Source organism: Schistocerca piceifrons, chromosome 3, assembly GCF_021461385.2.
Source record: "Schistocerca piceifrons isolate TAMUIC-IGC-003096 chromosome 3, iqSchPice1.1, whole genome shotgun sequence".
Taxonomy (NCBI): domain Eukaryota; kingdom Metazoa; phylum Arthropoda; class Insecta; order Orthoptera; family Acrididae; genus Schistocerca; species Schistocerca piceifrons.
In genome coordinates this window covers 471646859-471660871 of record NC_060140.1, presented here as the reverse complement: position 1 = coordinate 471660871, position 14013 = coordinate 471646859, and the positions used below count along the sequence as shown (strand labels likewise).

The window sequence follows — 14013 nt, the reverse complement described above, 5'->3', positions numbered from 1 at the left end:
TATATATAAAAACAAAGATGAGGTGACTTTACGAACGAAAGCGCCGGCAGGTCGATAGACACACAAACAAACACAAACATACACACAAAATTCAAGCTTTCGCAACAAACTGTTGCCTCATCAGGAAAGAGGGAAGGAGAGGGGAAGACGAAAGGAAGTGGGTTTTAAGGGAGAGGGTAACGAGTCATTCCAATCCCGGGAGCGGAAAGACTTACCTTAGGGGGAAAAAAGGACGGGTATACACTCACACACACACACATACCCATCCACATATATACAGACACAAGCAGACATACACTCCTGGAAATGGAAAAAAGAACACATTGACACCGGTGTGTCAGACCCACCGTACTTGCTGCGGACACTGCGAGAGGGCTGTACAAGCAATGATCACACGCACGGCACAGCGGACACACCAGGAACCGCGGTGTTGGGCGTCGAATGGCGCTAGCTGCGCAGCATTTGTGCACCGCCGCCGTCAGTGTCAGCCAGTTTGCCGTGGCATACGGAGCTCCATCGCAGTCTTTAACACTGGTAGCATGCCGCGACAGCGTGGACGTGAACCGTATGTGCAGTTGACGGACTTTGATCGAGGGCGTATAGTGGGCATGCGGGAGGCCGAGTGGACGTACCGCCGAATTGCTTAACACGTGGGCCGTGAGGTCTCCACAGTACATCGATGTTGTCGCCAGTGGTCGGCGGAAGGTGCACGTGCCCGTCGACCTGGGACCGGACCGCAGCGACGCATGGATGCACGCCAAGACCGTAGGATCCTACGCAGTGCCGTAGGGGACCGCACCGCCACTTCCCAGCAAATTAGGGACACTGTTGCTCCTGGGGTATCGGCGAGGACCATTCGCAACCGTCTCCATGAAGCTGGGCTACGGTCCCCGCACACCGTTAGGCCGTCTTCCGCACACGCCCCAACATCGTGCAGCCCGCCTCCAGTGGTGTCGCGACAGGCGTGAATGGAGGGACGAATGGAGACGTGTCGTCTTCAGCGATGAGAGTCGCTTCTGCCTTGGTGCCAATGATGGTCGTATGCGTGTTTGGCGCCGTGCAGGTGAGCGCCACAATCAGGACTGCATACGACCGAGGCACACAGGGCCAACACCCGGCATCATGGTGTGGGGAGCGATCTCCTACACTGGCCGTACACCACTGGTGATCGTCGAGGGGACACTGAATAGTGCACGGTACATCCAAACCGTCATCGAACCCATCGTTCTACCATTCCTAGACCGGCAAGGGAACTTGCTGTTCCAACAGGACAATGCACGTCCGCATGTATCCCGTGCCACCCAACGTGCTCTAGAAGGTGTAAGTCAACTACCCTGGCCAGCAAGATCTCCGGATCTGTCCCCCATTGAGCATGTTTGGGACTGGATGAAGCGTCGTCTCACGCGGTCTGCACGTCCAGTACGAACGCTGGTCCAACTGAGGCGCCAGGTGGAAATGGCATGGCAAGCCGTTCCACAGGACTACATCCAGCATCTCTACGATCGTCTCCATGGGAGAATAGCAGCCTGCATTGCTGCGAAAGGTGGATATACACTGTACTAGTGCCGACATTGTGCATGCTCTGTTGCCTGTGTCTATGTGCCTGTGGTTCTGTCAGTGTGATCATGTGATGTATCTGACCCCAGGAATGTGTCAATAAAGTTTCCCCTTCCTGGGACAATGAATTCACGGTGTTCTTATTTCAATTTCCAGGAGTGTATTTAAAGACAAAGAGTTTGGGCAGAGATGTCAGTCGAGGCGGAAGTGCAGAGGCAAAGATGATGTTGAATGACAGGTGAGGTATGAGTGGCGGCAACTTGAAATTAACGGAGATTGAGGCCTGGTGAGTAACGGGAAGAGAGGATATATTGAAGAGCAAGTTCCCATCTCCGGAGTTCGGATAGGTTGGTGTTAGTGGGAAGTATCCAGATAACCCGGACGGTGTAACACTGCCAAGATGTGCTGGCCGTGCACCAAGGCATGTTTAGCCACAGGGTGATCCTTATTACCAACAAACACTGTCTGCCTGTGTCCATTCCTGCGAATGGACAGTTTGTTGCTGGTCATTCCCACATAGAATGCATCACAGTGTAGGCAGGTCAGTTGGTAAATCACGTGAGTGCTTTCACATGTGGCTCTGCCTTTGATCGTGTACACCTTCTGGGTTACAGGACTGGAGTAGGTGGTGGTGGTGGGAGGGTGCATGTGGCAGGTTTTACACCGGGGGCGGTTACACGGATAGGAGCCAGAGGGTAGGGAAGGTGGTTTGGGGATTTCATAGGGATGAACTAACAGGTTACGAAGGTTAGGTGGACGGCAGAAAGACACTCTTGGTGGAGTGGGGAGGATTTCATGAAGGATGGATCTCATTTCAGGGCAGGATTTGAGGAAGTCGTATCCCTGCTGGAGAGCCACATTCAGAGTCTGGTCCAGTCCCGGAACGTATCCTGTCACAAGTGGGGCACTTTTGTGGTTCTTCTGTGGGGGATTCTGGGTTTGAGGGGATGAGGATGAGCAAGTGGCTCTGGTTATTTGCTTCTGTGACAGGATACTTTCCGGGACTGGACCAGACTCTGAATGTGGCTCTCCAGCAGGGATACGACTTCCTCAAATCCTGCCCTGAAATGAGATCCATCCTTCATGAAATCCTCCCCACTCCACCAAGAGTGTCTTTCCGCCGTCCACCTAACCTTCGTAACCTGTTAGTTCATCCCTATGAAATCCCCAAACCACTTTCCCTACCCTCTGGCTCCTATCCGTGTAACCGCCCCCGGTGTAAAACCTGTCCCATGCACCCTCCCACCACCACCACCACCTACTCCAGACCTGTAACCCGGAAGGTGTACACGATCAAAGGCAGAGCCACATGTGAAAGCACCCACGTGATTTACCAACTGACCTGCCTACACTGTGATGCATTCTATGTGGGAATGACCAGCAACAAGCTGTCCATTCGCATGAATGGACACAGGCAGACACTGTTTGTTGGTAATAAGGATCACCCTGTGGCTAAACATGCCTTGGTGCACGGCCAGCACATCTTGGCAGTGTTACACCGTCCGGGTTATCTGGATACTTCCCACCAACACCAACCTATCCGAACTCCGGAGATGGGAACTTGCTCTTCAATATATCCTCTCTTCCCGTTACCCACCAGGCCTCAATCTCCGCGAATTTCAAGTTGCCGCCACTCACACCTCACCTGTCATTCAACATCATCTTTGCCTCTGCACTTCCGCCTCGACTGACATCTCTGCCCAAACTCTTTGTCTTTAAATATGTCTGCTTGTGTCTGTATATGTGTGGATGGATATATATGTGTGTGCGAGTGTACACCCGTCCTTTTTTCCCCCTAAGGTAAGTCTTTCCGCTCCCGGGATTGGAATGACTCCTTACCCTCTCCCTTAAAACCCACTTCCTTTCGTCTTCCCCTCTCCTTCCCTCTTTCCTGATGAGGCAACAGTTTGTTGCGAAAGCTTGAATTTTGTGTGTCTATCGACGTGCCAGGGCTTTCGTTTGGTAAGTCACATCATCTTTGTTTTTAGATATATTTTTCCCATGTGGAATGTTTCCCTCTCTCTCTCTCTCTCTCTCTCTCTCTCTCTCTCTCTCTATATATATATATATATATATATATATATATATATATATAAATAAATAGTTTCATATGTGCATTTCTTGTGCACTTGACACGTTCCACATCATAGCGGCTACTGTACCGTCCAATTGATCAATGGAACACACAACCAACAAACTAACTAACTTTGTGGATTTCTAGAAGCCTTCTTTCTCAACTGTTCCCACTAGTTTGTATTCTCTAATAGCTCTGCCTTCCTTCCTTTCTTAAATCCCCAACTAGAGCATTCCGGTCATCTAACATAATCAGATTCTCATCCTCTTTCCCGTATGATGTTGTTATCTCAATTTCTGACCACATTATCTCTATTTTATCAGCAGTAACTTGTTATGACATTATGTAAACCAATAAAACTAAAGTTGGTATTGGCTTGATGAAGTTCTTAGTAGAATAACTGGATCACTACTCTGCTCATCATCATCATCTCACTCTGCTACCCATCTCCTCTTCAAAACAGCAGTAATATCAGTTCCATCTTTCACTGGTGCTATTCTTACTATCATAAACTCAACTGCTCAGAAGTTTGACTTTACACCTACTGCAGCATGGAGTAGTTAGGACATTACTTGCAGTTTGGAGGGCAGGGGTTCAAATTTGCACCCAATCATCCAGATTTATGTTTTTCCAGGTTGCATGAATCATTTCATTTCTTTGAATTCCTTTAAAAAGCCACAATTGATTTCCTGCCTGAATCACGTGTGATAAAAACTTTGTGTCAAGCTCTGGTGAACTCTCTGTTGGCAGGACATTCAGATAATGACTACCATTCCTCTGGCTTCTTTCCACACAATTAATAAGGCATTGTGAGCCAAACTGTCAGTTTGTCTGATAGGAGTTGCCAAGCTTTAAAGCCCTAAAAGCACTCATGTTACAACTGGCTTAATTTACAGTTTAATATGAACCTGCAAACCTCTTTTCCATATGGACATTGATACCTGAACACTTCATACATGAAGAGATGTGGGCACTAAAAATATATGAAGATTGTGTTCTCCTCTGATGTCTAGCCTTCTAAACTTTTCACGAACTTTAATGATGTAACATAACTGCATAATTAGTAGCATGCCAACTGCTGGAATGGAAGCCAAGCTGAACATGCCTCCACTACACCTTTCGGTAAAGATGAAGGTAGCAGCTGGTGCTTAAAGACTTAAAACTGGCAAAAACTGGATCTCACTGGGATATCCAGAATCACACACTAACATAGTGAGTGAGGTAAATATAGGAATGGCTGGAGAAATGCCTGCTGACTATATAACAACTCCCAACTGCTCCCGCAAGCCTTGCAACATAATAATTGGAAGCAGGGAGCAGTGGAAAACAACAGTTCGACACCGTACAGGGGACATGGTTTGGTTCACTGAAGGGTCGAAATCAGACCAAGGCATTGTGGCAGGGGAGTGTGGGGTTCAGCCAAGACTGGCGGGCATCATCTCTCTAGAAATACTGGTCTCTGTATTCCAAGCTGAAATTAAAGCAATCAGGGCATGTGTGGAGGAGAATATGCGTAAGTGCTACAAGGACTGTAGCGTCTACATCTATTCAGACAGCCAGGCAGCCCTAAAATTACTGGCAGCTCTTGCAACAAGATCTAAGATTGCTGAAGAACATCACAGGGTGAATGTAGTGTGGGTCCCTGGCCACTTAGGGATCTGTGGCAATGAACAAGCCAACAGATTGGCTAGGATGGGGACGACTCCATTTATTGGGCCGGAACCTGTCCTGACAATCACCAAGGTTATGATCAAACTAGAACTATGGAACTGGCTTAGGAAACATCACGAATAATATTGGATCAAGCTCCATAAACAAAAACATGGTAAGGTAATGATGCCCAAGCCATGTTTTAAAAGAAGCTCTGTAATCATGGGACTGAACAGGAAAAGAGATCAAACTCATGACTAGACTGATGACCGGCCATGGGAATTTCATAAAACACCAACACACAATGGGTATAATGGAAGAAGACCCTAATGTAGGATCTGTGATGAGGGGATGAGAGTGAAGAAACTGCATCACACCTTATCTTTGAATGCATGGTGTTGGACAGCGTAAGATACAGAATATTTGGGACAACTGGCACTGAAGAAATTGTGTCTAACAAAAAACTGGTAAAGGGACTCCTTGCACTATTTAAGGGCCTTGGTTACTTTACTACATATACAGGGAGTGATACCGCACAATAAACTCCGTTTCGGCGCGGGCAATGGCAGTTTAGACCTAAGCTGTTTAAGCTTCCTTGTCAAAATCAAATCAAAGTGCTAGGAAGACTTCTCTGAAGTTATTTGTCTTGTATGCAGCCATGTTCATAACTGAAATGTTGTTGATAAGCAGTAAGCTGAAGATTAGATGGGTTGGTTGAATAAATAATGACATGCTACTGGGAAAAAAGTTATGGTGCAACGTAATTGAAAGAAGGGATTTGGATTTGGTTGATAGGACACATCCCACATCCAGAGGTATCAAGGAATACACAGTTTGGTAATGGAGAGATGAGTGAATGTGGCTCTCTCTCTCTCTCTCTCTCTCTCTCTCTCTGTCTGTGTGTGTGTGTGTGTGTGTGTGTGTGTGTGTGTGTGTGTGTGTTCACGCATGTGGGTAAGGGGTGGGACGGGGCAGGGCAGTGGAGGTGTTTGTTTTTTTTTTGGGGGGGGGGGGGGGGGTGGCGGCAGAGGGAGACTTTACATTAAGCAGATTCAAATGCACGTAAGCTGCAGCACTGGTTAAGAGATGATGAGGATTGCACAGGAGACGACAGCATGAAGGGCTACATCAAACCGGTCTTTGAACTGAAGACCACAACAGCTTAATTGGATGAATAGTATCTCATGTGGTCCATAACTGTTTTGAATCATGTGTAACTGGATAGAAAACATTTTGACATGAAGAGTGCTAAGTTTCACATGGGTTCTCTGAACAGAATTGAGAATTATTAATTATTTGCTCTGAAGTTCACTGTGACATGGAAATACATTGATATAGAGGTAGATCTGTAACTATTGATATGAACTAGTGGTGTGTGTCCAGTGTAATTAACAGTGAAAAGACCAAAAAAAATCTAGCTGAAGAAAATGAAGTACATCTAACAAGGAGGTTGCTTATATAACCCTTGTACCACTGCCAAGAGATTATTGTTTATCAGTATAGGGGCCTTACTAAGGTTTGATCAAAGGCAAAGGAAGAAAATGATACTTTACTCTCAAAATTCCCAAATGACACATTCAAATATTAGCCAAGAAACATATTACATCCTACTATTACATGGATCTCACATAATGATCATGACAGCAAAATTAGAGAGATTTATCTTACATAATAGATATCTACAATCTACTGTTAGCAAATGATCTTAGGAAGAGGGAGAGATTCTGCTTCATATATGCCTTACAGCACACACCAAATGATAGTTTGGAGGGAACACATTCACAGGTAGTTAATACATCTTAGCATATGTAGCATGTAATCTCTTCTTTAGTCACTGAAAAACTAACAAAAGCTACGGCTTTCAATGTTTTTAATTAAAGAGTTTCACAATAACCCCACTTATTTTATTTTATTTATTACCTTCGTCTGATGTCGGGAAAGCCAACTTGCCACATCAGCTGTCAATGCACTGACAACAACTTTAATGACTAAAGCTGAATAAGTGACCGAGTCAGATGCCATCTCAACCTTACAACTCAACTGGGAATGGAGGACTGCAACCATTGATAAGAGCAATCCATTGGATTCCTGGCACCCAACCTACAAACAAATTTTACAGAATATCATTTTAATCGAGTTAAAACACAAAAAAGTGAACTGGCACATAAAAAAGTCAACTACTTATTTACAACACACCCAAGACAGAAACCTGAGCCAGCTCCAAAACAAGTTGGTAATCCATCTAAAGACACATTTGCATTCGTGCATATTTACTGTCAGTTATCACCTTAGAGTGTAGATATGGTGTGTATGAGCAGAAAATGTTCATCCTTTCAGCTACAGCGGCTACACTGTGGGTGGCGAAAAGAACTGCTCAAAAAAACAGTGATGATTTCTTTAAAAGATAACAGAAATTTTTGCAGAAGTGCTTCATATGGTAAATATGGTAGATGTGTGCAGCATAACCTGCAAAGTTCTTCAATATCACTCATCAGTAGCATTAGTGGAAAGAAAAAAAAAAACTGCAAGTAAAATTTTTTCTTGGTACTGCAACAGATTTTCTTCTCTGTAAGATCAGTTTGAATAGGAACTTTTCATCTATTGTCCATGACTGTAACGCTGGTTTGATGTACTGGCAATGTGTGTTTTATTGTTTTTAAATAGAAATCCTAAGATGAAGCTTAAAATTAAAGGAATATTATGTTATCTCCAAATATACATTCTGTTGTGTTTTATGCAACATCATTGTAAATTTTGTAATTTATGTAAGAAGATGAAAGAAAGAAACATGAGCTGAAATGTCGATACAAAAGATTATCAACTAAGGAATGAAGACACTGCAAGAACCAGAATTGCTGGGACTCTTTTGAAAGAATATGGGTCGACAGAGTAATATGAGAGACTGCCAGAAAAGTTAATAGTTATTTATTCATCAGTGAGGAGAAAGAAGGAAGGTGGACTGTGGCAGATGAAGAGAACGGTTTCTACAGAAAAGCAACTGTTACATGGACATTCATGCTCAGCAGATGAATTCAGAACTGTGAAAGCATATTTAAACTACAATTTGTAGAGGACATAGCAAAAATTAATGTTATGAAACTGAAAGCTTTGAATCAATTGTTCCCTGCCAGCTAGAATAAATAATTATTATGTGGGTGTACATTGTTGGTAATGACAATTGTGTGTTTTACGAAACATCTCACTGGATCCCATCCATATATTCCACAAAGTATTTGAGCCATTTCTTGTTGCCAGGCAGTATTATGTTGCTGTGTTCTGAGTTACATTAATTTTCAGTAAAGTTATTGCTCCAGAGACCTTCTGGCTGGAGACTGCAGAACTACAACAATGCAAAGTATGGAACATCGTCGGTTTGATATCAAAAACAAGACAGCTGATCATGGTCAATGATCCTATACGTTTGCAAATGGCTATTTTCAACTCTCTTCATTAAAATATTGTGAGACGTTACATTCCAAAAGTAGTTAATTTGTCAGCTGTGATGTTTGGATGCCACAGTAAAAACCAGGTTATCACTCACAATTAGTTATGTTATATTTGTGCACAAAAGCAAGCAGCTAAATTCAAATTACCTGAGAGAGAAGCACTGAAATGATTCATATATCAACTCAGTTTCTTTCATAATGTATATTTGTTTATGGGTTACCTTACAGTTATACTAATCAGTGACAGTGCCAGAAATACACAAGGTAAGCCACAATTTATTCAGAATAGAAGATGTATCTGGAAACTCACCACAGTCTCATTTAACATATATACAGCCAAATGGGCACTCGGTTATTATTCTTATTACAACTGTAATTTTTACTGCTTATTTTATGTTTTGTTTGTATTGTAAAGCAGTGCAATTTCATGGAAGATCATTCATTATTTTATACTATGGTCAACTACTTTACAAAAGTAGTATCGGTCGACAGCAGTTCTAGTACACAACAGTCACTGAATTAGCATAGGTGGGGAAGCACAGAGGAAGATAACAGTCACCAGTTTACGAAGTGTGACAGTACTATGGTATAGAAAACAAGATGAGTACAGAGAGAGAGTACCTGAGTGACTGGTGTGAGTGGCAAGATAATTATATCCTACAGAGAAAACACATTTTCGGTAGAACAAATAAGTCAATGTTTTAGTATGATGGGCTTTATACTTTAAGGTTTTTTTTTTCTTCCAGGGAGTGTAATCTCAATAAAATTGTTGCAAAAGAAACCAGATGATGACCTATATCAACCCTCAGTATTTTCATCTGGGATGGAAAAAGTAAGGAGAACGGGGAGGAAGGATAACACCAGTTACAGAAGGAGAAGAAAGTGCCATAGGATGGATAGAAAATAGTGTCTGAAAACAGTTGAAGGCCTCCCATCATTCATCATGGGATGAGAGCAGTATCTACTACACACTGAATTGGAAGCATTCCCTTCATCATAAAAGTTAGCAGAGTCAACAAAATGGTAAGAGGAAGTCAGATGACACCCTGAGATTAGATTTGTGAGGAATGTAAAGCATAAATGAATCAAAAGTATATCCTGTTAGCCATGGATAGCTGGAAGTCCTCCGGGGCTGAAACAGAAGTGGGATACAACCAGCCACACCCACCTCTGTCTGGAGATGGGCAAGATTAGATTATCCGCCATAAGATAATATAAGCTGCACTGTTGGACAAAAATGTAATACTAAGATTTTTTGCGTGGACTTCATCAGCTAAAACTGAAGGTAATGAGCTGGCTGCCTTTGAAGTTCACCTTACCATGGTAAAAGTGAGGCAATCTATTAAAATTTAGTCCACTATAGTGGTGCACACATAAGGAGAAGGCTGGTCACACAATGCACAATGGCAAGGAGCAGCGTACTATGTGACACACCAACCAATAATATCATCTGTGCACCTGCCTTTAGCATACGCTTTGGGTTGCGTGTACAATATTTACCATTTATAGTTTAGGTGTGGTGAGGTTACTTAGGCACTGCAGTGTTCATTATGGTGGGATACGGCAAACAAGAATTACATTAAGGGCACTACCAACACAAGAAGATGGGAGTGGAATGTTTAAGAATGCATTCATGTGTCATTCAGATGTGGTACAAAAGGGGGTGGGAGTAAAGTTCTACCTTCTAGTCATAGACAGGCCAATACCTATGTCATCCTCTGTCAATTGCATCACTGAACACAGTATGGAGGGGCAGGGGGTCAGAAAACAGCTCTCCCGGTCACTGTCCTGTTTCTTGACCTGCAAACCACTGCTAATCAGTCAAGTAGCTCCTCAGTAGTTAGCCTCACATGGCTGAGTACAGCCCATACCAGTCTCCCCCCCCCCCCCCCCCCCCCCCCCCCAAAAAAAAAAAAAAACTCTGCAGTATCGAGAGTCGAACCTAGGTCCCTTGCACAGCAGCCAGCCATGCTAATGATTCAGCAACAGAGGTGGACATTCAAGTGTTGAGTTGGCACTGAATTACAGATCCTCGGCAGGACGCAAATTCTGCAAGACAACTCACATGCCGTTCTAGACTCACATGGTACACAGCTTTTTTCATGGCAGTAATGTCATACCACTCTCTATTCCAAGATATGAAGAGTAATTGAACAGGGTCATCCACAAATCAGGACAAGGGTGTCCTTTTCAGTAACTAATTTTGCAGTAAAGATACTAAATTCCGATGGCAAAGATTGTTTTTCATGGTCACCTGTGTGTGTGTGTGTGTGTGTGTGTGTGTGTGTATTATATATGGGGGGGGGGGGGGGGGGAGATGCATAGCCTGCACAGTAATCAACATGATCCTTTAGTGTAGCTTATTTCTGAACTCGGCATCACATGAAACAATCATTGTAGAATAGGTATGGCTGTCATGTCTTTAGGATTGAAGGATAGATATATAAAAAAGTTATGGGCAAGAGACTTTATCAGGGGTGTTTGTGAAGACAATTGTGAAAAGATTCAAAATGTCACATGTAGTTTGGAGAGTTTGGATTGTACACTGGCTGGTATCAGGACATTGTACAGAGGTGTATTTGTGGGCGTCATACCCTTTGGCCAGGAAGAAAATATCGTGGTTCAGATTTTTTTTTTTTTTAAGATGAAGTACATGGGCAGGATAGTTAAGTAATAGTTCGAGCCATCGAATTGGAAAGGAGGTATGCCCGTCTCTCAGGATGATACCTACATGGCTCATCTGCTACACGCTAATTTCAAGTCTGAAACTACAGTGATGAACTGCATCTTAAAAGTATAGCAATGAGGGGATAGGACAAGAACTTTATATAGTCACCAAACAGTGGCGCAATCACAGCACAGAAGATTAAGTTTTGTTTGGTACTTGTTTAAGATAGTGTATATGAAGTCGCTATGCTTTCTTAGCATCAAAAACTAGACCTAGAAAGCAGTATACCTCCACTACATCCCGTAACTCGCTTTATAGAGGACCGACTCTGGGAGAACTCTTCAATGACCGCATTACATGCATGTCTCAAATAGTGAACTGAATGCCATGGGTGAGTGGTCACAACTGGACGTTTCTTACAGCACCCTTTAGGAACATGTACAATACTCCCATTTGAAAACATGTAATAGGTGCGAAAAACATCAACATATAAGGAAGGTGAGACTGCAAGTCACACAGCCTCTAAAAGTCTTAAGTGCTATTAGATTGCACCTGGTGGCCTAGTGGTAAAGAACATGCTTGGAAGCAGAGAGATTTTGGGAGTGCATTCCTATTGAACCACAGGTACTTTTTCAGGACTCCTTTAACCTAGCCTTCAACCTCCAATAATGTAAAGAAATGACACACAGTTCAGATTTCACATTAAAGAATTAAGTCCACTTTCCCCATGGGATTATTGGATAAGTCCTCAAAGTGGTGTCCAATTGAAAGGCTCGCACCATGCCACTAATAATAATAATAATAATAATAATAATAATGGGTGATGTCATTCTAATGGCAGATTCAGAGTTAATTATGTGGTTGTTTCTTGACTGTCCATTCCAAACCCCACACAGAAATATGGATAGAGGTCTTTCAGTCACAAGAGTTCCAGTCACCAGTTCATCATTTAGTCTAACAGTAGCATAAAGCATTTATAAAAAAAGAAAGTTGGTGTGATGCTGTTCACCTCATGAGGGTTCTTTCTTGATTCAAAAATCAGAAACTATATTTTGTTTATTCCAGTGGGATAAGAACTAATCCTAATGCCAAACATGATTAAAAATGCAAGAATATGTTTGTAATTTATGGATAAATTGTGTGTCATCTGCTCATGTATGTGATCAGTGCCTGGTGCCTCTTTGCACTGTACTAAGATGCTGAACAGTTCACATTTATTTTATTGGTCATTGTATGCTTGCAGAAGCTGAGAACTGAAGGCTGGATAAATACTATACACTCAGATTCGCAGGGGTCAGGGGCACGAGGGTAACTTTGTGATGCCAAAGCTCAAGCAAACTGCACTGCTAGTTGCTCATCAAAAATGATGAGGAGTCAGAATGAGTGGTGCCATAGAATGCTGCAGGATGAGTGGTACTCGCAGCGTTGTTTTCCCACTAATGAGTGAGTACTAATCTTTCCCAATACTCTTCCTGGAGTTTTCTTTAATTAGATAGCAGGTCTGGACTGAGTCTTCTGAAAGTGTTAAGTACATTCCTTGACAAACATTATGCCGCTATATTGCCTTTCGGTAATTTTCATTCATTGTCCCGTCATGTTATCTGAGTTTTATGGCAGTGGGAAACTGACAAGGGAAACTCCCCATTACATTCACCTCAGATTTAGTCATAAGACAGCCTAGTGTATACGCCGTCAAAAACTGGAAACAGATCAAGAATGGAAAGAGGAAGAAAGTGTACTGAAAAGCATAGTTGTGTACCTACAGCATTGTGCTTATGTTATCATGTTATTGGACTGCGAAGGAGGAGATTGGTGTTCAAATCTCGCTCATGCCCCAATTTTTTTTTTTTTCACGAAATTATTAACTTTCCATCTGGTCACTTATCTTTTCTCCTTCTGAAGTCTTGGCAACTGACATATTATACACTGGTTACAGAACATATCATATGGTAAGAATATATTACCGTTGGAAGTAAATGTGATGAATAGTGAGAGCAGGCTAGATGCTGCATTGATATCTCTCTCTCTCTCTCTCTCTCTCTCTCTCTCTCTCTCTCTCTCTCTCTCACACACACACACACACACACACACACACACACACACACATGCGGGTAAGAACTATTTTACAAAAAAACAATTCAAGCATCAAAACTTCCAAAACGGAATGCAAGAGCCATAACATGTGGCACTTGGGTAGAACAAATAGGAGGTATGTGTGCCTGGCACTTCCGTTCTCACACCACCTTGCAAACGGACGTTACACCACTACACAAACAAAAATGTGAATACCGTGAACAGACACATCAATAACTGGACGGACAGTTCATAATTTTGTGGGGAAAAATAATAATAATAATAATAATAATAATAATAATAATTGGGGCATGAGCGAGATTTGAACATGGATATCCCCCTTCCCAGTCCAACATCGTACCCACATAATCATGATGCCATGGCTATGCAAGTATGCTCGATGCTACACATCTTGAGATTGGACCATTCACTGTTTCTATTTTGCCTTTTTTCCCACAGTTCAGTACACCTTCTTCCTGTTTTCATGCTTAATACACATTCAGTTCTTGATGGGCTTTCCACTGGGCCTTCTTAAGACCAAATCT

At 42.8% G+C, this 14013-nt stretch overlaps 1 protein-coding gene across 6 annotated transcripts in view; it reads right to left on the bottom strand.

Annotated features, from left to right (window-relative positions):
• LOC124787697 overlaps window positions 1-14013 on the bottom strand; it is a 142325-nt gene that overhangs the window by 79983 nt on the left and 48329 nt on the right. For all 6 annotated transcript variants that reach the window (XM_047254527.1, XM_047254532.1, XM_047254529.1 and 3 more), the window contains one exon: window positions 7202-7381. In XM_047254527.1, the coding sequence (XP_047110483.1) occupies window positions 7202-7381 (180 nt within the window). The remainder of the gene's footprint in view (window positions 1-7201; window positions 7382-14013) is intronic.